General features: G+C 30.8%; 2 protein-coding genes across 3 annotated transcripts; both read left to right on the top strand.

Annotated features, from left to right (window-relative positions):
• The first annotated feature begins 11798 nt into the window (after positions 1–11798).
• Positions 11799–14452, top strand: LOC140920481 (uncharacterized). The gene is made up of 7 exons (XM_073368762.1): positions 11799–12498; positions 12579–12788; positions 12882–12974; positions 13076–13192; positions 13280–13606; positions 13703–13996; positions 14072–14452. The coding sequence occupies exons 1-7, from the start codon at positions 12385–12387 to the stop codon at positions 14450–14452; spliced, it is 1536 nt and encodes a 511-aa protein (XP_073224863.1). The 5' UTR covers positions 11799–12384.
• A 4281-nt stretch (positions 14453–18733) lies between these two features.
• LOC101515239 (reticulon-like protein B8) lies at positions 18734–24227 on the top strand. Of its 2 annotated transcripts, none has more exons than XM_004499478.4 (6): positions 18734–18875; positions 20657–20841; positions 20956–21136; positions 21318–21459; positions 22472–22541; positions 23887–24227. In XM_004499478.4, exons 2-6 carry the CDS (start codon positions 20667–20669, stop codon positions 24054–24056), a joined length of 738 nt encoding a protein of 245 aa, XP_004499535.1. In that variant the 5' UTR covers positions 18734–18875; positions 20657–20666; the 3' UTR covers positions 24057–24227. The 2 variants fall into 2 exon arrangements, with proteins under 2 accessions (XP_004499535.1, XP_004499536.1); XM_004499479.4 differs by having other exon boundaries at positions 18736–18875; positions 20662–20841.
• The last annotated feature ends 587 nt before the right edge of the window (positions 24228–24814 follow it).

Raw genomic sequence — 24814 nt, 5'->3', positions numbered from 1 at the left:
ACACTTACAATCCTATATTTCACATGGCCTTTAATATTGCCCGTATAAAAAAAAAGGAACTAATAGTCTAGAAGCATTTTGAATAACAGTCTGTCTTCAATTTGAAACAACTGCATTTCATCATATATTTTTGGAAAGGTATTTATTATTGTACATTACTACTCATTGTTTAGACGGATGGGTTTTATTCCTTTTGGCCCACAATTTTTTTTAGAAAAGAAAATGATAAAGACCATTAAATTGTAGGTTCTAGATTTGAACATGGATACGACGTCCAATTTAATTATATTGATATTATTTTTAATTGTTATAGTTAATTTCTTTCACCATTTTTTATTTAGAGAATATTAATTTTGGTTTATGTTATTTATTTATTTGTTGAAACCCTCTTATTTTTTGGAGAAGATGACTTAGTAATTTAAAGTTCAAGGTAAATAAAATAATATGACCTATAATTATTTCAATTAAGATTAGATCTTGAGTTGTTTTGAACGATACGGCCTAAACTCGAATTACTTTTATCTAATATGTATGTTTTATTCACATTTGAAACCCCAACAATAATAACTTTTATATTAATCACTTTTTTATAATATTTATCGAGTATAACTCGGTGAATGAAAAAGATTCGTGTTGGAAAAAGATATCCCTCTATAGAGGCAAACTAAGTACTTGTGGTTCATCAATAAAACCATTAGATATTTTGCATCAATAATCCATCAATAATCGCATGGTTATAAAAAAAACAATTCATGCACTACATCTAATCAAGCCATAATCACAATCATATTTAATTTAATATCATATAAATCTAAACTAGACAATGTAATTTGCCATGAATAAAAAAAAAAAGACAATATAATTTTTATATAATTTATATTTTATTTGGTCAAATAGCCTCTTGAATAAAGTCATACATATCATTTGTATTTTATTTAGTCACAGTCTCGTGAATAAGCTTACACGCATATAAGTGTGTAGAAGAAAAATTCGGACTGAGTTTACCAATTGATCATATATCCAATCTAATAACATCGATTTATCATCAAGGTCGGGCCGACAGATATAGAGGTCTAAAACAAATTTTAATATGATTCATTTGAAAGTTTATATTATAAAATTATTTATTAAATTAATATAATTATTATAATATAATATTTCTTTTTCAATTGATAATAAAATCAATTGATTTAATGTTTGTTGAATCAATAATAAATTTAGATCAAATTTTAATAATTTTAATTTTGAAAAGATTAGTATGTGAGACTTTTTTATTAAATAAAAAATATTTTGAGACTTTTTTATTATACAAGTTTTATTTTTTATGGAGGCATAAAGTGATTGAATTAGTGATTTTATCTTTGTGCAATGCATTGTAGAGCTAGAAGACTTCTTCCACGGGGCAAAAACTTGATCAATGACAAAAAAATCCATAATCAAGATGTAGATTTTTCAAACTAACTTCTAGCATATTTTTCATAATTGACTCAAATAGTGCAAATATGTTTTCAAAATTTTCTTCAATTATCCAGAAAAAATGTAAAATTAATTAATTATTTAATACCTAAAATTGAATATAAAATAGTATAAATGTTGATTCAATATTTCTCCTGAGCGAATAATATATTATAAAAGAACACGTTAGAATAAAAATTACTTCCATTTGAACATAATTTATTTTTACATATTGGGTTAGAAATGGATTGTCTTTGAACTCTAGCTTCAATTTTTTCTCCTTTATTTTATTTATAATGTCGTGTTGGACTGTAGATAAATATTGTTAATCGCTACAATTAGTTTCTCTTGACATTTTTAGTTTATCGTTATTTTAGCTCTTTAGCCACTTTCAATCCAAAAAAGAATACACTAAGAAATCCCTACGATATAAAATATAGTCTTTATATACCCAAAAATAAAAGTATAATATCTCTTTGTACCAAAAAAAGTATAATCTCTTTTCATTCTTTTTCACATGTTAATTTCTTTTTGGTACATTCACATAATATAATATAATATAATATAATATAATATAATATAATATAATATAATATAATATAATATAATATAATATAATATAATATAATATAATATTATAGAATTAAAAGACAATATGTAAAAAAAATATATATAATAAGGGACGAGGAAGAGAAATTCAAGACTGAGAGGTGAGTATGACATGAGTGTGAATATTTATGGATCAACCTCTAATTTTCTATAATAAACTGTGCAACTTCTATTTTGTAATGGGTGTAGAGGAATGCAATACACAACTCAAATTAACATTCAACCAAACAATATCCCCCTCCATACACTATATTTGTCTTGTTTTATTTTTTCTATTAAGATCTTTTAGATTTTTAAAAATGTTAAAGAATATCATTTATCTTTTTTGTTTTTACATTTAGGCATATTTTTAAAGAAAAAGTTATAATATGTATTAAAAATATTGATGTGACATTGATATGCAACAATGCAATCATTTTTTTATTTCCACAAAAAAAAAAAAAAATTAAACATCATAACAACTTTTATCTTTTCTACTCTTATCTTCATGTTACAATAAAATCTTAGTAATTCAATCGAGAGGTAAATAAAATTTAATCAATAATTATTCTAGTCAATTTAAATTTGGCTTTTTCGGATACAAATTTATTTTATTTTATTTGATTGTATCTATCTTTTATTTATGTTTTCCAATAAGATTTTGTATATTTTAAAAAATATAAAAGAATATCATTTATGTTTGGTTTATATTTAGTCTATTTTTAAAATAAAAATTCAATAAATAAAAAAAAAATAATAAAAATTATAATGTGTATATGTGACATTGACTTGTAGTAGGTCATCATTTATTTATTTCTGGATAATTATTTTTTAAAAAATAAATAAATTTTAAAAAAAAATTAATAACTGTAACAACTTTCATTGGTTTTACTCTTCATCTTCGATTCTAGAAAAATTCATACTCCAAAAACTCAAATCTCATAAATTTTAAAAATTAGCAGAAATGTTGCTTAAGATTAACAATAATTTTTATGTATGAGATATAAAGATAATCAAATCACATATTACTATTTTTTATAATAAAAATAATTGATTAAATTAACTGCTTTTTAATATAAATTTATTTTTTAATAACTGCTTTCTTTTTTCATAGAACAAATTTCCATGAAGACAGATAAATCCAGAAAATTCAACAAGAGGGGTCACGGTTATTTCTGAAAATATTCATACAAAAATATAAAAATGTATAAGCAATGAAATGATGAAATCATCATCATTAAGCAACGAGTTAAAAGTTATAAAAACCATATTATTGTATATAAAAAATTAAAGACATCTTAACTATTTTATTTTTTGAAAAAGCAAAAAAGATATTAATAAATAATAAAGAAATATCCAAAGCACAAGGTGTGTCAATACTAAAATAATACTAAAATAAAGTATAGCTACAATAATATCCAAATGAATGAATTTCAAGACATCATCCGAACAATGATTAAGCTCAAATATAAACACCAACACTAAACCACGTTACTTTGCTATTGACTAAAAATGCAACTATTACATTGTTTCTAGATTGTCCAAATACATGCCAGCCAAATCACTTGTAGTTTTTGCTTAGATGACTTATATTACTAACAACTAGACCTCCAAATTGTTGAGCATGAGCACCAAATATATCACACTCTATCTATGTTTTCTTTATAAACGCTCTATCTATGTGACATATAATCTTAAAAAGTTCACCACTCTTACCATTATGCATTTGACTCTTCACAAAAATCATAATAAAAAAATTATTTTAACTGTTGCAGTTGCCACAGACAAAACAATACTAACTTCATAGGTAAATATATTATTAGACAAATAAATAATATATTTTCTAGTTTCTATCAAACATCTCTAGCTAAAAGAGCACTTAATCATATCTAAATTAAAAAATTATTCACCAGAGCAAATATCCATTTGATTTTGTGTAATGTGGTGTGTAAGTGAAAAAAGCTTTCTTTATTACGATACACTTGAACTTGCTCCTTCGGCTAAGCATTTCTATTTCTATTTCCATTTTTTTTAATAAAAAAATAATGCATTTTAAGATGTTGAAAGTCCATACTCTAATTACCAAGCTGAAATAAACATCAATTCAAAACAAATATAATAAAATATTAGTTTATTTTAGTGTTATTACTCATTACTTAGACCGTGAGAGGAGATCATGAAGCTGAGGTTAAACTATCAACGTATCAAATTATTGGATAAAATAATATATTAAAGTAGTGGGGTCAGCTACACCCAATGTCTAATGGGTAGATTTGTACCTGCATGGAGACCACTTATTAAAATGTATTTAAATTTTTATAAGGTAGAAAAATACATTTAACTAAATTTTAATAAGTGTGAAGTTAACTATTTTTATTTTTATTTATGATCAAGAATGGAGGGAGTATATTACCATTATTATAATTAAATTTGTAAAAATTATATATGCACGTACATTTTTTACACACATATATGATCTTTTTAATATATTTCAGTTAATATGTTTTCGATCAATAATAACAACTTAGTTCCATAATTGGCCAGTTTGGTAATTACACATAATTAGGACTAAATTTGTCAAATGTGATTTTCTTTCTTTTTAACATAGAAGAACAATTACGTTCTTTGACTATTTTGTTGTTGATGTTGCTAACTCAATGTAATTAGATTATTTAACTCTTTAACGGATTGTTTAAAGTATTTTCACAAACTTAGATTTTTTAGACCCACTATATATAGACATCTAGTTTTTAGCGCATGTAATTAGGTTATCTTCCATATACTTTGTTGGTAGTAGTTACAGTCTATGTTTGGAAAACTAAAAAATCAGTGTGGTACCGCACGATTAATTGTAGCTTCAACTCTTAGCTATGTTAAACTCACACTAGAATTATATTGGAACTCGAGAAAAATTAGAAGGAACGTGTAACCAAACATTCTAGTAGTAGTAATAAAGTTACATTCGTGACCCTACTATGCCAAAAATGACATTTAACAGCACCCATTTTACAGCGCTTGCTAAACACAAGCGTTGTTGTAATTATATTTTAAAAATAACGGAACCTTTTACAACGCTTTTGATGCCAAGCGCTGTAAAACAAGCGCTGTAGTAGGTCATATAACGTTTGCGCATCACGTTATAAGGCTTTTAGAGCGCTTGTCAAAAAAGCGCTGTAAAAGGAAGCGCTTTCGCGTATCAGTTACAGCGCTTTTTTCACAAGCGCTGTAAAACACATGCGCTTTCATTGAATTTAACTACCTATTACAGGGCTTTCTTCACAAGCGCTGTAAAATACATGCGCTTTCATTGAATTTAACTACCTATTACAGCGCTTTTTTCACAAGCGCTGTAAAATACATGCGCTTTCATTGAATTTAACTACCTATTACAGCGCTTTTTTCACAAGCGCTGTAAAACACATGCGCTTTCATTGAATTTAACTACCTATTACAGCGCTTTTTTCACAAGCGCTGTAAAATACATCTTTAAAATAATTATATACGTTGGAAACCCTCATATCCTCTACATCTTTCAAATAATTATATACGTTGGGAACCCTAATATCCTCTACGTACTGTGCGGCCATCTACGTTGTCTAAGGTATTTTTTACACATGATCTGTTATGTTTTGAAATTGTCAAAAATTGTCAAAAACTCATACCACATGATCTGTTCTGTTTTGAAATTGTCAAAAATTGTCAAAAACTCATACCACATGATCTGTTCTGTTTTGAAATTGTTAGTTGATATTGGTTTCTTTTTGAAACTTGTTGATATGTTTTGAAAGCTTATTATTTTTGTTACTGCATTTATATAGGTGGTATAATATGGATAGGAAATGGATTTCAGCCAATCGATTGTCAAAAGAGTATGAAATTGGAGTGAAGGAGTTTGTTGAGTTTGCAGTGAAGAATGCAAAAGATCCAAATAGAGTAGTTTGTCCTTGTTTAAAATGTTGTTTTGGAAAACGTGTTAGAGAAGATGAATTAGAAGGACATCTAGTATGTAATGGAATTGATCAAAGCTACACATGTTGGATAAGACATGGTGAGAAAAAAAAAGGAAACATTAATTTTGAGAATAGTTCGACATATGCTTCAACTGACTTCGATACAGATACATATGAGCCGGACCGAGTTGATGAGATTGCAAAAGCAGTTGAAGAAGATCTTCGAGATTGTCCTAAAATGTTTGAAAGTTTGTTGAGTGATGCAGAGAAAGAATTATATAATGGTTGTACTAAATTCACAAGACTGTCAGCGATATTAAAGTTGTACAACTTAAAAGCGAGTAATGGATGGTCTGATAAAAGCTTTACAGAATTATTAACACTCATAAAAGATATGTTGCCAGATGATAATGAACTTCCCAGTCGAACCTACGAGGCTAAACGGATTTTGTGTTCTATTGGAATGAGTTACGAAAGGATTCATGCGTGTCCTAACGATTGCATTTTATTTCGAAACGAATATGAACTACTTAAGGCGTGTCCGAAATGCAATGTCTCTCGATATAAGAAGAAAGAATCTACTCCAGCAAAAGTCGTGTGGTATTTTCCTATAATACCAAGATTTAGGCGCATGTATCGCAGTGAAGAAGATTCAAAACACTTGACATGGCATGCAGATGAAAGAATTAGAGATGGAATGTTTCGACACCCTGCAGATTCCCCACAATGGGCAAAAATTGATCACGAGTATCCTGAATTCGGGATAGAGTCAAGAAATCTAAGACTTGCACTTTCTACTGATGGAATGAATCCACATGGTCTTCAAAGCATCTCACATAGCACGTGGCCTGTGATTTTGGTAATATATAACCTACCTCCATGGTTATGTATGAAGCGTAAGTTTATGATGTTGTCTCTGTTAATTTCTGGACCCAAACAACCGGGGAATGATATCGACGTATACTTGACTCCTCTAATCGAAAATTTAAAAAGTATGTGGGAGACAGGTGTGGAAGTTTATGATGGGTATAAGAAAGAATGTTTCAATTTGAGGGCTATGTTGTTCGGCACAATTAATGATTTTCCAGCATATGGTAATTTATCAGGATATAGCATTAAAGGTCAGTGTGCATGTCCTATATGTGAAGAGAGTACAAATTGGATGCGGTTGAAACATTGTAAGAAGAATGTGTTTCTTGGACATCGTAGATTTTTACCTTATAGTCATCAGTATCGTGGGTGGAGAAATGCATTCAATGGAAAATCAGAGGAAGGTAAAGCTCCTTTAGCACCGACTGGATATCAAATACTTGAAAAAGTACAAGGTTTGACCAATAAATTTGGCAAACCTTTTGCGGGAGAGCTGGTGAAAACTGGGTGGAAGAAAAAGTCAATTTTCTTTGAATTGCCATATTGGAAGTCATTGTATGTAAGACATTTCCTCGATGTGATGCATATTGAGAAAAATGTATTTGAAAGTGTTATTGGTACGTTACTCAATGTTCCAGGAAAGTCTAAAGATGGCGTCAATGCAAGATTGGACTTGGTCGATATGGGAATAAGAAATGAACTGGCTCCAGTAAAGAAAGGAAATCGCACATATCTACCTCCAGCCGCTCATACTCTATCTAGAAAGGAAAAAATTGTTTTATGTAAATTTCTACACGAAGTTAAAGTTCCAGAAGGATACTCTTCGAACATTAAAAATTTGGTTTGTATGAAAGACCTCAAGTTAAAAGGTTTGAAGACCCATGATTGTCATATTATAATGGAGCATTTGCTACCAATAGGTATACGTTCCATTTTACCTGAAAAAGTTCGACTAGCCTTAACTAGATTATGTTTCTTCTTCAGGGAAATTTGTAGTAAAGTGATCGACCCTCAGAAATTACCGACATTGCAGAGGGAAATTGTTGTTACTTTGTGTGAGCTTGAAATGTATTTCCCACCATCGTTTTTTGATATAATGGTTCACCTTACTGTTCATCTGGTTAAGGAGACACAACTTTGTGGGCCAGCTTATATGAGATGGATGTATCCGATAGAACGATATATGAAAATATTAAAAGGGTACGTAAAAAGTAGAAGTCGACCAGAAGGTTGTATTGCTGAACGATACATTGTTGAAGAGGCTGCTGAATTTTGTACTGAATATCTGTCCAATGTTGAATCCATAGGGCTTCCCATGTCTCGTCATTCGGGAAGACTATCAGGAGAAGGGATAACTGGAAGGAGACTACTGACTATATCAAGGACAGAATGGGAGCAGGCACAATTGTATGTTCTGCACAATGATGATGAGGTTCAACCGTATGTTACAATACACATTGATCAGTTATCTCGTTTGAACATGAATAGGAATCAAAATTGGATAACTCGAGAGCACAATCGAAGTTTTGTAACATGGTTAAAAAATCACATAATGTCAAAATTTGATATAGACCCCGGATCAATTTCAAATAGATTGAGGTGGCTAGCAAATGGTCCGAGCTTACATGTCTTTTCTTACACTGGTTATGTTATTAACGGCTACACATTTTATACCAAAGAACAAGATGATCAGACCACTATGCAAAATAGTGGAGTCACTCTCGTAGCTGAAGCGATGCATGTCTCAAGTGCAAAAGACAAAAACCCAATATATGCAAATCTATCATATTTTGGGGTTATCGAGCGCATATGGGAGTTAGACTACACAATGTTTCGTGTTCCCATATTTGGTTGCAAGTGGGTCGATAATAATAATGGCGTTCGGATTGATGAGTCAGGATTCTTGCTTGTCGATTTTAATAGGGTGGGATACAAAGACGAGCCTTTTATTTTAGCGTCGCAAGCTCAACAAGTGTTTTATGTCACTGATCCTTCTAATGATAAATGGTCTGTTGTCCTATCGACCAATAAAATAAGTGATGATAACAATAATGATGAAGATGTTGGTAATGATCTTTTATTTGCAACATCACAACAACCACATGAAATTGATTCAACTGATGATGGTTTATATCTTAGAGATGATCATGATGAGGGAATTTGGATTAATCCATCGTTTCGTATTGTAAATGGACAAACAAATGTGAATGTCACCAGGAAAAGAAGAAGGGCATCTTAATGTATATATATGTTTAATTGTTTTATATAAGCTATGCATGTAATCTGAACTGTGTTATTGTAAATATGCATGTAATCTGAATTGAGTGTTTTATACTAAGTTCTGATTAATTTATTTTCTGATTAATTTATTTTCTGCTTATATTTAGCTTGATTTGAGTGTTTTATACCAAGTTCATGTAACAATGAGTGTTTTATATTTAGCTTGATTTACATGAACTGAACTGAATATAAATTAGTAATTTACATGAACTGAACTGAACTGAATAGAGAGATTCTCTTTTGCTCAGTGCATATATATATAGATTCTTCAGAAGTTCTCATTTCTAATAATTCATCATCTCCTAAAGTATTGTGATAAAGACAATGATAACAATATTTTTAATCCAATAAACAATGATAAAAATGTTTTTAATGTCATCCTAACCCAAATAAACCAAAAACAAAAATAAAATAAAGAGACATTTTACAGCGCTTATCTTAAAAAGCGCTGTAAACGATCCTTTTAAAAATAAAATAATGAGTGTTTTATACCTTTTACAGCGCTTTTCCCAAATAAGCGTTGTAAAAGGCCTTATTGTTTTTGTGTTTTGTTATGTTATGTTATTTTTTAAACAAGCTCAACATGCATGCAAAACCCACATAGTAGTAACTGGTCACCACAAAAATCCCTTCCTCTTCACCAAACTCTTCTCCTTTTATGCATCTTCTTCACAAACATCAAAGCTTACTCTTTCACAATTCAATCTCCACCTCAACACCCTTTTTATCTCTTTACATTCTCTTTCCTTCTTAAATCGAAACTTGGTATTCAGGATCATTGCCATGTTGCGAAAAATGGGTTTGTGTCTGATGTTTTTTGGATTCCCATGATGCGTACAAGGTGTTTGAAGAAATTAGGTGTCTGATGAATATTATTTTTAAAGCTTTTTTACAGCGCTTTGTCAAATAAGCGCTGTAAAAGACCTCCGTGTGTTATTATGTTATATGAATGTTTTTTAAAGCCTTTTACAGCGCTTTTCCCAAATAAGCGCTGTAAAATGTCTTTTTTACTTATTTTCAAAAGAGTCGTTTACAACGCTTTGTGTGAAAAGCGCTGTAAAAGAGTCTTTTAAAATTAACATAAAGAGACATTTTAGAGTGCTTATGTGTAAAAGCGCTGTAAAAGGGTTTAAAAAACATTCATATAACATAATAACACACGGAGGTCTTTTACAGCGCTTATTTGGGAAAAGCGCTGTAAAAGAGCCTTTTAAAAATTTAACTAAAGAGACATTTTAGAGTGCTTATGTGTAAAAGCGCTGTAAAAGACTTTAAAAAACATTCATATAACATAATAACACACGGAGGTCTTTTACAGCGCTTATTTGGGAAAAGCGCTGTAAAAGAGCCTTTTAAAAATTTAACTAAAGAGACATTTTAGAGTGCTTATGTGTAAAAGCGCTGTAAAAGACTTTAAAAAACATTCATATAACATAATAACACACGGAGGTCTTTTACAGCGCTTATTTGGGAAAAGCGCTGTAAAAGAGCCTTTTAAAAATTTAACTAAAGAGACATTTTAGAGTGCTTATGTGTAAAAGCGCTGTAAAAGACTTTAAAAACATTCATATAACATAATAACACACGGAGGTCTTTTACAGCGCTTATTTGGGAAAAGCGCTGTAAAAGAGCCTTTTAAAATTAACATAAAGAGACATTTTAGAGCGCTTATGTGTAAAAGCACTGTAAAAGGCTTTAAAAAACATTCATATAACATAATAACACACGGAGGTCTTTTACAGCGCTTATTTGGGAAAAGCGCTGTAAAAGAGCCTCTTAAAATTAACATAAAGAGACATTTTAGAGCGCTTATGTGTAAAAGCGCTGTAAAAGGCTTTAAAAAACATTCATATAACATAATAACACACGGAGGTCTTTTACAGCGCTTATTTGAAAAAAGCGCTGTAAAAGAGCCTCTTAAAATTAACATAAAGAGACATTTTAGAGCGCTTATGTGTAAAAGCGCAGTAAAAGGCATTCAAATAACATAATAACACACGGAGGTCTTTTACAGCGCTTATTTGAAAAAAGCGCTGTAAAAGAGCCTTTTAAAAATTTAACTAAAGAAGCCTTTTAGAGCGCTTATGTGTGAAAGCGCTGTAAAAGGCATTCAAATAACATAATAACACACGGAGGTCTTTTACAGCGCTTATTTGAAAAAAGCGCTGTAAAAGAGCCTTTTAAAAATTTAACTAAAGAAGCCTTTTAGAGCGCTTTACAAAAAAAGCGCTGTAAAAGGCTTATAAAAAGCGCTGTAAAAGGGTTACGTATATATAACAGTTACCTCTTCAGTTTCCTCTTCATTACGTAACCTTCATCTCAACCTTCATTTCTTCTCTTCTTTTGCAAACCCTATCATCCCGTCCTTTACGAACCTTATTTCCACGATCATCTCCTTCATTTCGAACCTTATTTCCATCCAAGATCATCTCTCCCATTTCACACAATATATTTTCATTGAAATACGTAACCCTCATTACGTATTTCTTCAATATCCTATTTCTTTGAACCATATTTCTGTGAACTTTCTGCGTTCCCTCTTTTCTTTACATTTCATCTTTCTTCGAACCATTATTCAGGTATTGATGTAAACCCTATCATCCTGTCCATTACGAACCTTATTTGCACGATCATCTCCTTCATTTCAAACCTTATTTCCATCCAAGATCATCTCTCCCATTTCACACAATATATTTTCATTGAAATACGTAACCCTCATTACGTATTTCTTCAATACCGTTCCCTCTTTTCTTTGAACCATATTTCTGTGAACTTTCTGCGTTCCCTCTGTTCTTTAGATTTCATCTTTCTTCGAACCATTATTCAGGTATTGATGTTATAAATTTTTTGTAATCATTAAAATGCATGTTGAGCTTTTTTAAGATATACTGATACATGTTGAGTTTGTTTATAATAATGCATGATCCATGTTGAGCTTGTTGATGTTATACTAAACTGCATGTTGAACTTGTTGTAGTTAAATGGATACAAACAAAGATATAGAAGTTCAAAATGAAGAAGTTGGCACCTCTAAGACTTACGAAAAAGAAGTCAAACGTGGTGCAACTATAATGCAAAAGGTGATTAAAGCAAGGAGTAGTGGGATTAAATTTGAGGTATACTATACTTTGTTTGCTGTGTGATTTTTATCTTTTTTTAGGGTTTAGGGCATGTACTTACTATATGAGTTTATTAGGTTGGCTGGAACGAGAGTGGTCAGCCAGTTGACCCCAACAGCTCCATGTTTGTAAGCTACATTGGGGCTGTTGTTCGTCAAAATGTCCCAATAACAATAGACAACTGGAGAGATAAGGCGTTGAAGGATGCCAAAGATATCATCTGGAATGACATTCAAGTAAATATTTTGATCTACTCTTTTGTCATTTATAATTTTTTTTCTGTAAAATACATTACTTATAATTGTTTTCATTGCAGACCACTTTTGTTCTTGATGAGGAACGAAAGTCATATGTTTTGAGAGTTGCTGGGAAAATCCATCGTGGATTTAGATCCCATCTCTCAAATTTCTATCTAAAAGATAGAGAAGGAAACACAAATGCTGAACCTCCAAAGATATATCAACATTATATATCAAAGGATGAATGGAGTGCATTTGTTTCCAAACGTTCTGACCCGGCGTTTGTCGTAAGTGATTAATTTATTAGCATTTGTGTTTTATTATTCATATTCGTAGCGTATTTTAAATTTTTACACAATTGCAATTTTTTTTTTATATAGAATATTAGTACGGCAAATCGCGAACGGGCAAGCAACCCAAAACACCCATACAAGAAATCACGTATGGGATATGCACGCCTTGAACAACAAATTGTAAGTAATTAAACATCACTTTTATATAATGAAGTAATTTGTATTATAAACTATAGTGTGTAACTAATTTGTATTATTTTGTTTATGATTTTAACGAATAGAGAAAAGACACCCAAGCCGATCAACCCTTGGGTCGTCATATCTTATGGAAGGAAGCGCGTGTTAACAAAGAAGGAGTGGTTGATAATGAAAATGTCAAGAAAGTTGTAGAACTTTGTGTAAGTATATTATCACTTTAATATTTTTTAATATTGTATTTTAAAAATGCTATTGAACTTATCTTTTTAATGTTACATGTATTTTAGGAAACTATTGAACAAAGTTCTGAAACTCAAGAGGGCAACAAGGATACGTGCAGGGACATTCTTGGGAAAGTGTTTAATGTCCCTGAGTATTCCGGTCGAGTGAGGGGGAAAGGATTTGGCGTAACTCCCAAAAGCTTTTTTCCTCAAGAGAAGCGCCAAAAACCTTCCAACGAGGAAGTATTAGAGAAGCTCAGAATCCTATCGGAGCAAGTGGCACTCTTGGTGAATACGAATAAAGACAAGCAACTTCCGGTTCAGCTCCAACCTGAAATACAAATGGAGAGTGAAACCGGGAGTTGCAACGTCGGTTTGAAGAGTATTCCCGAGGTAATTAATTACTTACTACTTACTTGCTTATGTAATTACTTATGTATTAAACAAACTTATATATTAACTGTACTTATGTTTTAACTATTGATGTAGGGTGTCACTACATGTGTCCTATACTTGTCCTCGCCGACTCAACGGAAGGTGGGAAAAGGAATATTGCACAATACTTCGGGAGAAGTATTGCACAATATTCCGATCCCCGCGGGCCATGTCAAAGTATCGCCTACGGTTGCTTTCGAACCAACTGCACCGTTGCCCATACCGGACAACGATGGAGATATGAAGTTCTTAAGCGACGCTATTGGCAGTTACGTGGCATGGCCCACACACCTTGTTGCCCTCGAAAAAAAGATTCCCAAGGACAAATCAGTTACATCTCCCGAAAAGGTTTGTCACATTTATTGCCTAAGGTTTTTTATTTTTTCAGATTCAATAAACTAACATTTTACCTCATTTTTGTAGGTCCAAATAAATAAACCACCCCTACAGCCAAAAAAAGGCAGCAAACCTCAAAAATTGGAGGTTAATAGGGCTGCCAAACTACAAAGGCTGGAGGGTAATAAAGCTGCAAAACTTGCAGCAACAAAAAATCTAGATCGGGGAAAATCGGTCGCTGCTGCTGCTGCTCCTAATAAAAGTCAGCCACGCCTTGGTAAATACGGGGCGTGTCTTGACATCCAAATAAAAAGGAACATGGGCAGCAGCAACGATTCGCCCATCGTACAAATGAATAAAGACATCTTTGGAGATGAGTATATTGAATACCTCGAAAAGGAGCAAATGTACGATCTTCTCGAACATAAGGAGCTGAGTGTTACTGTAATCAGCTTGTACATAAGGTAAAAAATACTTTTAATTGCATTTATTTGTAATTAATTAAATGTATTGGTAATTAATCTAGTTTAAAATTTTCATTGAAGGTTTTTGTACGAGAAGGTCGTGTGCACGAGGAAACTGTCAAATAAATACTCATTCTTGTCTCCGCATAAGATGTCGATGTTCAAACTCGATCCAGACAATGTAAAACACTACATTGTAGATATGTTTTTAAGAAATAAAGAAAGTGATAAATTGTTCTTGGCACCATATAATTCAGGGTACGTAATTTTATCTTTTTTAATTGATGAGAATTTAATTTATTAGTTGTCTATAAACAAAATTGCTTAACCAATTTTTTGTTGTTGTAGGGCACATTGGGTGCTATTTGCAATCAATGCGGTCTCTGAAGTGATATACTATTTGGATCCCGTGCACGGCGATTACACCAATCACCCCGGAATAAAGAATATGCTCGACACGTAAGTAATATTCATTTATTTCTTACATATATATATTTATATATATATATAAATATTCATGCTCTAATAATCACATTTATTCATTCGATAGTGCCTTAAAAGTTTATCGAGCTCAAAGAGGTGCTAAAGTGTCGAAGCAGAAGTCTAATAACATTACATGGATCTCAATAAAGTGCCCTCGTCAAACAAATAACATCGACTGTGGGTACTACATATTGAGATTCATGAAGGAGATTGTTGAGAAGAATAAAACTATTATCCCAGAAACGGTACGGTATTTGCATTATATGATTTTCATATATAAATTATCTATATATTTGATACTAACTTAATATAATATGTTCAATTTTTATATTGCAGTACTTTGACAATTCCAATCCATCATATTCTGAGGAAGATCTGATGGAATTAAAGGAAGACTGGTGTCAGTATGTGCTTGACTTGCAAATTATTTGATTTTCTGGGAAATAGCTTGCTGCTGGGCAAGGGATCTGAATATTATATGGTAGCTAGTGCATATAATGTATATTCTGTTAGTTATTATATGTAAATGATCATAGGATACAATATATGAACATGCATATGGATCTGAATGTAGTTTAGGTTGTAAATTAGGTTATATATATATACGTATCTGAATGTAGTTAATTAGGTTGTAAATTAGGTTGTATATATGTATCTGAATGTAGTTACTTAGGTTGTAAATTACAGAGTTACAGAGTTACATATATGTTAATAAAGTTACAGAGTTCTGATTTCTGTTCTACTGATTGTGTGAACTGCTTATGGTATTTGAATATGTTTTGTTGTTGTGTGCACTGATTGTGAAGTGATTTTGGATCAAAATAATTTTGGATACAAAGATAAAAGACAGCGCTTTTTAAAAAAAATCCCATAAAAAGCTAAAAAGCGCTTTTCATTTCAAATAATTAATTTACAGCGTTTAAAAAAAAAACACACATTTTACAGCGCTTTTTTTAAAAAGCGCTGTAAAATGTTGTTCTAAAGCGCTTTAATGGTGCACATTTTACAGCGCTTTCGTGAGAAAGCGCTGTAAAATGTACAAGAAAAGCCCTGTAAAATGCAGACCCATAATATGAAATTATGGGTGGGCATTTTACAGCGCTTTGTTGAGAAAGCGCTGTAAAATGTAGACCATAATATGAAATTATGGGTGTGCATTTTACAGCGCTTTCTCAAAAAAGCGCTGTAAAATGCACACCCATATATGAAATTATGAAATTATGGTTGGGCATTTTACAGCGCTTTTTTGAGAAAGCGCTGTAAAATGCAGACCATAATATGAAATTATGGGTGTGCATTTTACAGCGCTTGTGTTAAAAAGCGCTCTAAAAGCAGACCCATAACTCATATAATGGGGTGCATATTACAGCGCTTTTTTGTGAAGAAGCGCTGTAAAATGTGCATAACAAGCGCGCGTTGTATTTACATGTTTTATAGCGCTTTTTTAAAAGCGCTGTTGTATCATTTACAGCGCTCGATTCCACAACGCTTATTTTTTTGAAAAAGCGCTGTAAATGGCTTAAAAAAAGCGCTGTAAAATGCGTTTTTCGCGTAGTGCCCTTTAGCTTACGTTTAAATATCAAATAGGTCTTTTAATTTTTTTTTCTTTTCATTTGAATCCTTTCATTCATTTTCAATGTCGGCCTTTACATTTTAATTTGATCACACTACTATCATTTTGAAGAACTTCAATTAAAAAAAGCCATGTGACAATTAAATTATCGATATATGTGTAACAAAAGTAGATGATATGTCTAATTATTTTTATAAATAAATAAAAATTAACGCGTAAATTTTTTGCTATGTTGAGGGAGGGAGAGGGGGGGAGAGGGAGAGAAAGAGAGAATGGATCCCATTTATATGAATTTAATGAAATAGAAAAGTAATAGTTTATTTGCTGTTTTAACTCCTTTATTTTTACTCATTCATGAAATTGATCTTCTTATTTTAAAAGTTGACTGTTTTGATTTATGATTCGGATTTTTTAAATAAAAAATGATGAAGTGTGATGCTTTAAATAATGTAATATATGATGCGATGATATACAAAGATTAACACACATGAAATTAGAATAAAACATCTTAAAAATTTAAACTTAAACTTCAAAAATTTATTCTTCATATTTTTAATTTAATTAATGACATATAAATAGTTAATTAATCTAGATAGTTCTATATCATAAAATTATATGTCACGTCATTAAAAATATGTAAATCATTATTTTTTTAGTTCAAAAATCTGATGGAAGGACCAAAATTGTCGATTTTTAAAATAGGAGATCAATTTTATGAATTAGTAATAATAGAATGACTAAGCTGCAATTAAACCAAAAATAATTGGTTTTAATTTGAGTTTCAATTTAATTTTTTCTTAGTTTTGATTTGTTTGGGTTGATGAATGGTGAAAAAGAGGAAGAACTTTAGCAATTTTAATTTAAAATATTAATTTTAATAAAAATTAATTTAGATGTCATATATGTAATTTTTATTACGAAAACTAAAAGATTAACAAATATATAGAACCTATCCGAAATTTAAACCTTAAAGTGTGACAAATATAATTTTGTATAAATAAATTTTGGTGTAACTTTATCTTTTCAACTTTAGCATTTATTTAAAAGAATTTATTTACAATTTTATACTTTTTTTATATTATTAAATTATCTATCTTTTTAATATTTATATATACCCACACAAAATTTTTGTATAACTTTTTTATTTCAATTTTACCCTTTCTTTAAATTATTTTATTTATGATTTTATGTTTCATTGTCAATTAAATAATTGAATTTTTTAAATAATCATTTTAAATTTGTAATTTTATTTTTTTATGGCTTAATTGCAGTTTTAGTCCATCTATTTTTACCAATTTATGGAATTAGTATTTTAAAAATCGATAGTTTCGATCCCTTTCTCATATGTTTGAACTAAAAAAACAACGATTTAACATATTTTTAATGATGTAATATATAATTATAAGATATATAATTATCTAGATACATTCACTATTCATATATTATTAATTAAATGAAAAAATATAAAAAAGTTCTGACGTTAAAATCTAAAATTTTAAGACGTTTTATTCCAATTTTATGATTGTTAATCATTATAATTATTGTATTATGTATCACGTTATTTAAAGTATCATACGTCATATTTTTTAATTAAAAAATCAAATAGAAAAATATAAACTATCGAATTTTAAAATAGAGAATCAATTTTGTAAATCAATAAAAATAAATAAATTAAAATTATAATTAAATCTTTTTTTATTGATATAAGTGAACAAACAAACATTTCTATAATATTTGAACACCAATAATAAAAATAATAATATTAGATTTTACCATATTCAAACTCATGCATTACATATGAAATATATATGCGCTAACCCTTTTATAAAAAGGAAAATATTTTAATGATTTTTTATTTTATTTTTATGTTAGCCATACCTCTAACAAGACATTTGTCAGACTTAAGAACTTATTAATTTTCCTTTAACGTTTCTTTGTATAGTTTTTAATATAAAATATATCTTTTACAATTATAACAAACTTTTACATTCTTTTATTTTATGATTCTTAACCTAAAATACATTTTTTATTTAATGTTATAACAAAGAATTTTGAAAAAATTTATAATAATCAGGAAAAAAAATTACACCGGACTAAACGTCTGCTGAATTGAACGATATAATTAGAATTTAGAATCCAAAATAAAAAGTGAATTGAATACATAGAATGAGTAACACGTGATTAGGTGTAATTGGTTGTTGACCAGTTGGTCAGTAACTGTCGTCGTTCAGCATTTACATGCACTTCAATTTTTCTTAGACTTTGAATTGAATTAGTTACACAAACAAACTGTTATATTATTATCTCTTCGTCATACCAACCAATCCCATCTCTCTCTCTCTTTCGCTTCAATCTCCCTCTGATAACTCTGGTTAGTCAATTTTACTTTCTTTTCTTCTTTCTTCTATCACTCAATTGGTTGATTTGTTCTTGTGCTTTTATTTTGTTTACTGTGTTCAATTTAGTTGTTGGGGTTTTCATGCTTGTGCTTTTATTTTGCTAATTCTGTTCACTTTATTTGACGTTTTCATTCTTGTTGGTGATTTGTGTGGTCATAAATATAATATCTTAATTTGTTCTTTTGATTGATTTATTATGTCTTCGACTCATGGTATATCATATACCCGCTACGAAATGAAATATTGGTGAAAATGATAACCGAAAAGTTATCTAATTTTACTATTTTTGTTTGTGAATTTATTTAAAAAATAAAAAAATATGGTACCTTTTTGCTTTCCTTATTATAATTTTTCAATAAATTTTATTCTTTCTTATATGTGATCATTGCTTGTCAAGTCTTCTTCTTCTGGGAAATATATCTGTGTTTATCTATGTACAAGGATATATTCGTTATTGTGTTCTTTTTTGGTATTGATATGCTAAAGTGTTTTTTTTCCATGAGTGAATGTTTGGTTCCACTTTTGGAAGAAGCAAAATTGAGTCTTGAGGTGAGGAAGCATGTTTTGTTATTTTCGAGAAGAATTGATTTTGTCTTTAGAATTGATTCAACTTGAATCTAGAATTTGGAGCTTTTGCCTCTAGAATTGAATTTTAGCCTTGAATTTATAATTCAACTCACTTTTATATGAATGTATTCAAATATAAATTAATTTATCTTCAACTCATTTTTAACCAAAAGCAATTTTCCAGAACCAATTCATTTAATTTAAAATGGAAAGCAATTGGCTAAGCTTCTCTTTGTATGCTGAAGTAAGTTATTTTCTGCCAAGCGCAATATCAATTGATGGTTAGAGAGAAATGATTTTATTAGTGCTGAGATTTTTTAATGTTAATTTTCTGAAGTAGTTTGATTAAAAATCTAAGATAACTTTGTTTGGTTTATTTGCCAATCTTCTCAAATCATCATTGTTAAAAGTGATGAGATCGACATTCTGAGTCTAAATTCTTTTGTATCTTTTGCTGCTTCCTGTCTTTACTTAAAAAAGTATTCTCTACCATTAATTCCAAGAGTTGGAGATAAAGTGTAATTGACCATTCCAACGAGATTATGAATGTTTTATTCAACTTGGTCTTGGTATACATTGTTTTTGATCTCCTATTCTTTATAGTGTTTGGTTCATCCCCTGCTTCAATTGTGTTGTAAATTGTAATGAGTGATTACCATAAGAGATGAGATTGGCTACATAATACTTTATAGTTGTGATATTATGATGTACTTCATGTCTAATGTCTATCATGAAATTTCGACTATCCAATGGTAAACTTGATGAATTTGAAATACAAAAAGATTAAATTATGAGTCAGAGATGTTTCATTTGTGACCTAATCAATTGTTGTTTTATGGCTCTAACATATGGTTCTAAATTGCGGTTGTGACTATGCAACAAACTTTGATATGCAACAAAGTGCAAGCAAATGTGTCCGCAATTGCAGTTGCGATGCCATTGGGGAGAACTCTAAAACTTTTATATTGCGGCTGCAAATAAAACTACGCAAACAGTAGCCTTAGTACATATTCATATTTTATAGTTAGCTGTGGTAACTTCTTAGGTTGTGGCTTGAAAATAATTGAACCTTGTCCATATATATTACGTGTCAATTTTTTCATAAATGATTATTAATTATGATAAACTGATTGGTATAAGAAGTTAAGAACTCTTCTTTGATGATGATTTCTTTGGTTCTTAATAGCACAGGAACAATGTCTGAGAAAATCACAGCAGAAAACCTTCTTCACAACCTTGTGGACACATTTGTGGAGAAGCCAAAAAAGGTATCATTCTTCGAGGAAGGGAATTCAGACTCAGTGAGCACTCAGATCAACAGACTGTTTGGACGCGAGAAACCTGTACACCATCTTTTAGGAGGCGGAAAATGTATGGCATTTTATTTCTACTCAATCTAATTTAATATAAGATGTACATTATTGACATCAACTAAAAAATTTAATCACTTTTTTCTTACATTTTTTGTGCGTTTGAATGTCATAGCTGCGGATGTCATGTTATGGAGGAACAAGAAGATTTCTGCAAGTTTTTTAACTGGTGCAACAATTGTATGGGTGCTATTTGAATGGCTCAATTATCATTTTCTTACTCTTCTATGCTTTGCTTTGGTTCTTGTCATGCTTGCACAGTTTCTATGGTCAAATGCTTCTGGCTTGTTGAACAGGTGATTTGAGAAACTTTATGTCTTTTCATTTTCTCTTCTTTATGTCAATTCGTTGCTCAGTGATTATTTATCTGTCTGATTAAATAGTTATTTGGTTACATAGGAGATTTAATTTACTGCAAGCAATTTTGCATCTCTACGTCGTTATTTGATTATGACAGTGTGTGCTTTATGTTTACAGTACACCATCTAAGGTACCGCGTCTTGTTATCCCACAAGAATACTTTGTCAACATTGGAACTATAATTGGGAATGAGGTTAACCGTGGGTTGAGGTTTCTTCAAGATATTTCTTGTGAAGGAAACTTGAAGCTATTTCTCATTGTATGTTTGCACTTTATTATGTTCATTTACTTTATATATAGCCATAACCATTTATCATCCAGAGTTAACCTTTATACATGTTTATTTTCCTTGATGCTTGCTTTTCAAACAATTCATTTTCTTTTGAAGTTGTCAACATAATCTTTCAATTGTGGCATGTTAACGATATGTGTTATGGCAAATGCTTTTTTGACCTTTTCTTAGTTGGTATGGTAGGCTCAATATTCACTTAATGTGTATTATTTAATACTTAGTGGTAGGTATGTTGTACAACTCCATCATGATTCATAACATCATAACATCATACTTCATAAATTGTCGCCATATTTATTCTGTTGACATCAATCACAGCATCATCCATGTTATATATAAGTCACTTAAGATCAATTAGAATTGCTTCGTCCCCAAGGTGTCAACTTAGCAGTAAGCGTTTGACATTGTAACCTTAAGGGACAAAGTTCAAATCCCGTATGAGACACATGTAAAATTGCCATTAGTGCCATGGTTATTAGTAATAATTTTCTTTTCCCCAATTTTTTTTATAAATAAAATTGAATTGCTTCTGCAAAACTCAGCTAACCCAACTTTCAGTGAATAATGAACTATTGTGTGGTTATACCTCATCATGTCACGTTGTTTTGGCTAGAGATAAGAATATTATTGTACAAAGTGACATAGAGTTGGAACTAGAAGGGATGCGGGAGGGACGAAAACTGAAAACCTGAAAAAGATGGGATATACACTTATTGGTAAAAAAATAATGGAAGTTTGAAGACTCAATTAAGTGTCTGTTATTTTACCTGATTTGGTGTATTAATATTTATATCACAAGTAAACAAAATTGATGTTTTGTTATTTTTAATGCACAATCCTAATGTGACATCCTCTTCTGCACAATAGCTTGCTTTATGATATTTATGTACCTTTAAATGATATTTATTTACAAAAGAAATGTTGCATATATTTTTCTTTGGAATTTGTGATCAATGGTTGAAATTTGAAATACTCTCAGGTTGTAGCAAGTTTGTGGGTTGGTTCAGTGATTGGGAGCTGGTGCAATTTTTTGACTGTCATCTATATTGGTGAGACCAGCTTTATTTGCATATTTTTTTATGGGTTTTTATTCTTTTTAAGTTTTAATTAATATATGATGACCCCAAATATATTCACATGCTATTATGATTGCTTCCTTGTACCTAGCACTAGGTAGCAGTAATGGTTTTAGTTCAGGAAATGGCCTCTCCCCCTGGAGGGTTACTGTCCTATATACTAGAGCTTATATAGAGCTCCTAAAAGAGTGTTGGTGTGTCAAGTGCGAGTAAGAGTCTCACATTAGATGAAAAAGTGGATGTTTAGCAACATATAAGTGAAGAACTCATATACTCAATGTCTTGAGATTTTGGATGAAAGTACAGTGTCCAACCTACCCACTTACGTGGTTGTTTTTAGCTCAATGTGATGTTTTCCTGAACTCCCCTCATGACCCAACAAAAGGGAACCACAAACACTGGTCTGCAAGTTTGAATAATGTAGTGCCAGTTTTCTTTGAGAAATTTGTTTCCAATTTCATTATTTGCTTTTTGTCTTAGAAGAGATGTAAATACCACCATAATTAACTCACACAATTGCGAGGTCTCGGATTCAAACCCGAGACAAGAAGTCCAACTTAGCAATATCGGTATTTGCCAATTGAACTAGGACTTAAAGACGTTTTCAATTTGGATTTTAGTCCTCACTTCTATTACAAAACTTCCACTTTTTCAATTGAAAACACTATGAAAACAAGGAACAGATTGAAAATGAGGTGTAAGTTTTGTAATTAAAGTTAAAATATATTAAATGATAATAGAAACGATTCCTCAAAGTAAATAGACCCATTTTTAAAATTTGGTCCATTTGATAAGGATTCAACTCATATCTTATAAGGACTTGAGTTTGAATCCAACTTCCAATGCAAGGACCTCGTTGGTGATTAGTATGCGGAATACTTTTGTAAGCACTTTTTGAGCCGTGAAGCTTTCCTTGACTTGGGAACCCCGAAGACACACATCACCTAACTTATTTCATTGGTAAAAAAAAGAAAACGGACCCATTTTTTTATGCTTCAGCTAGCTCTATGAAATCTTTTCTTCTGATAACATGATGAGCTATAGGTAAGATGCAAAGATGAAAGTTTTTTTTAAGGTAATGACGCTTATTCACAAAGGCTGGCTTCGTTATGTTCTTTCGGATAATGTCATCTCAATAATTGAATCTTTTATAAATTATAAACTCATACAGGTCAATGTTATATATATTATTTTGTGGGTACATTTCTACCTAATATTAACATGGATGACATCTTCTAGAAGTTCAATATTGATGTTTTTCCCTTCCAGTTGATTATTCAGTTATACTTGAATGCTGAAACAAATAATTTTTCTGAAGGTATTGTCGCTGCTCATACACTTCCAGTTTTCTATGAGAAGTATGAGGATGAAGTTGACAACTTTGTGTTCCAGGTCCTTGGTCAAGTACAAAATAACTATAGAAAGCTTGATGCCGGTGTGCTCAGCAAAATCCCCAAAGGAAATCTCAAAGGAAAAAAACATGAGTAGGTTAACCCTCATGTAAATTAATGGTTGAAGGAAATAACCAGGGGTGGAAATATCTCTACCTTATCAATCATATTTGATTGGCAGAAACTTGCTTATGTAAATGATATTTATGTAGACAATCTGTGAAACTTATATGTAGAGTTTGATTCTAATTATCAATTTTCTTTATCATTTTAATTAGATCAATAACTATGCACTAGAACAACAACAACATTTAGTCCCAATAATGGATTTATCCGGAGAATGGGGTACAAGATTCCATACCTTGTTTCTTTTAAATTGTGAGAGTTCTTCCATCATAGCTTCAACCCATATGATTTGTCATCAATAGCTTGATCAATCGTTTTGGGTTCAACTTGTGATATCATGGCCGTGTTGGTAGTGTTTTCCCTTAGAGAATTTCTGGTTTTAACACCATCTTCAGTATTCCCAATGATTAGATCTGGAGGATGATGTGTGACAGTTCTCCATCCTCTTGGAGGTTGCTGTGAGGTTGGGTCAGACTCATCCTCTTCATGAGGACCGGGTACTCGAGAGGATGAAGGTTCATCTTCTTCATTTTTATCCATTTTTTCTAAACACAAGTCATCAAACTCATCAAAAATAACATGCATGGATTCCTCCACAGTTTGAGTCCTAAGATTATATATTCTATAACCTTTTGACGTTGTGGAGTATCCTAGAAAAACTCCTTTATCAGATTTTGGATCAAACTTTCCCAAATTTTCTTTATTATTAAGAATGTAGCAATAACACCC

The sequence above is a fragment of the Cicer arietinum genome, chromosome 5, assembly GCF_000331145.2.
Source record: "Cicer arietinum cultivar CDC Frontier isolate Library 1 chromosome 5, Cicar.CDCFrontier_v2.0, whole genome shotgun sequence".
In the NCBI taxonomy this organism is placed as follows: Eukaryota; Viridiplantae; Streptophyta; class Magnoliopsida; order Fabales; family Fabaceae; genus Cicer; species Cicer arietinum.
Note: the sequence above shows the minus strand (reverse complement) of the source record. Positions and strands in the feature narration are given on the sequence as shown.

What these genes read in the sequence shown, in the direction of transcription:
- LOC101515239 (XM_004499478.4), top strand. Translation starts at nt 20,667, where the DNA reads ATGTCTGAGAAAATCACAGCAGAAAACCTTCTTCACAACCTTGTGGAC. An exon ending in GCTTCTGGCTTGTTGAACAG is followed by an intron (nt 21,137 to 21,317) that starts GTGATTTGAGAA and finishes TTATGTTTACAG; the next exon opens with TACACCATCTAAGGTACCGC. An exon ending in ACTTGAAGCTATTTCTCATT is followed by an intron (nt 21,460 to 22,471) that starts GTATGTTTGCAC and finishes AAATACTCTCAG; the next exon opens with GTTGTAGCAAGTTTGTGGGT.
- LOC140920481 (XM_073368762.1), top strand. Translation starts at nt 12,385, where the DNA reads ATGTTTGTAAGCTACATTGGGGCTGTTGTTCGTCAAAATGTCCCAATA. An exon ending in GTTCTGACCCGGCGTTTGTC is followed by an intron (nt 12,789 to 12,881) that starts GTAAGTGATTAA and finishes TTTTTTATATAG; the next exon opens with AATATTAGTACGGCAAATCG. An exon ending in CACGCCTTGAACAACAAATT is followed by an intron (nt 12,975 to 13,075) that starts GTAAGTAATTAA and finishes TTTAACGAATAG; the next exon opens with AGAAAAGACACCCAAGCCGA.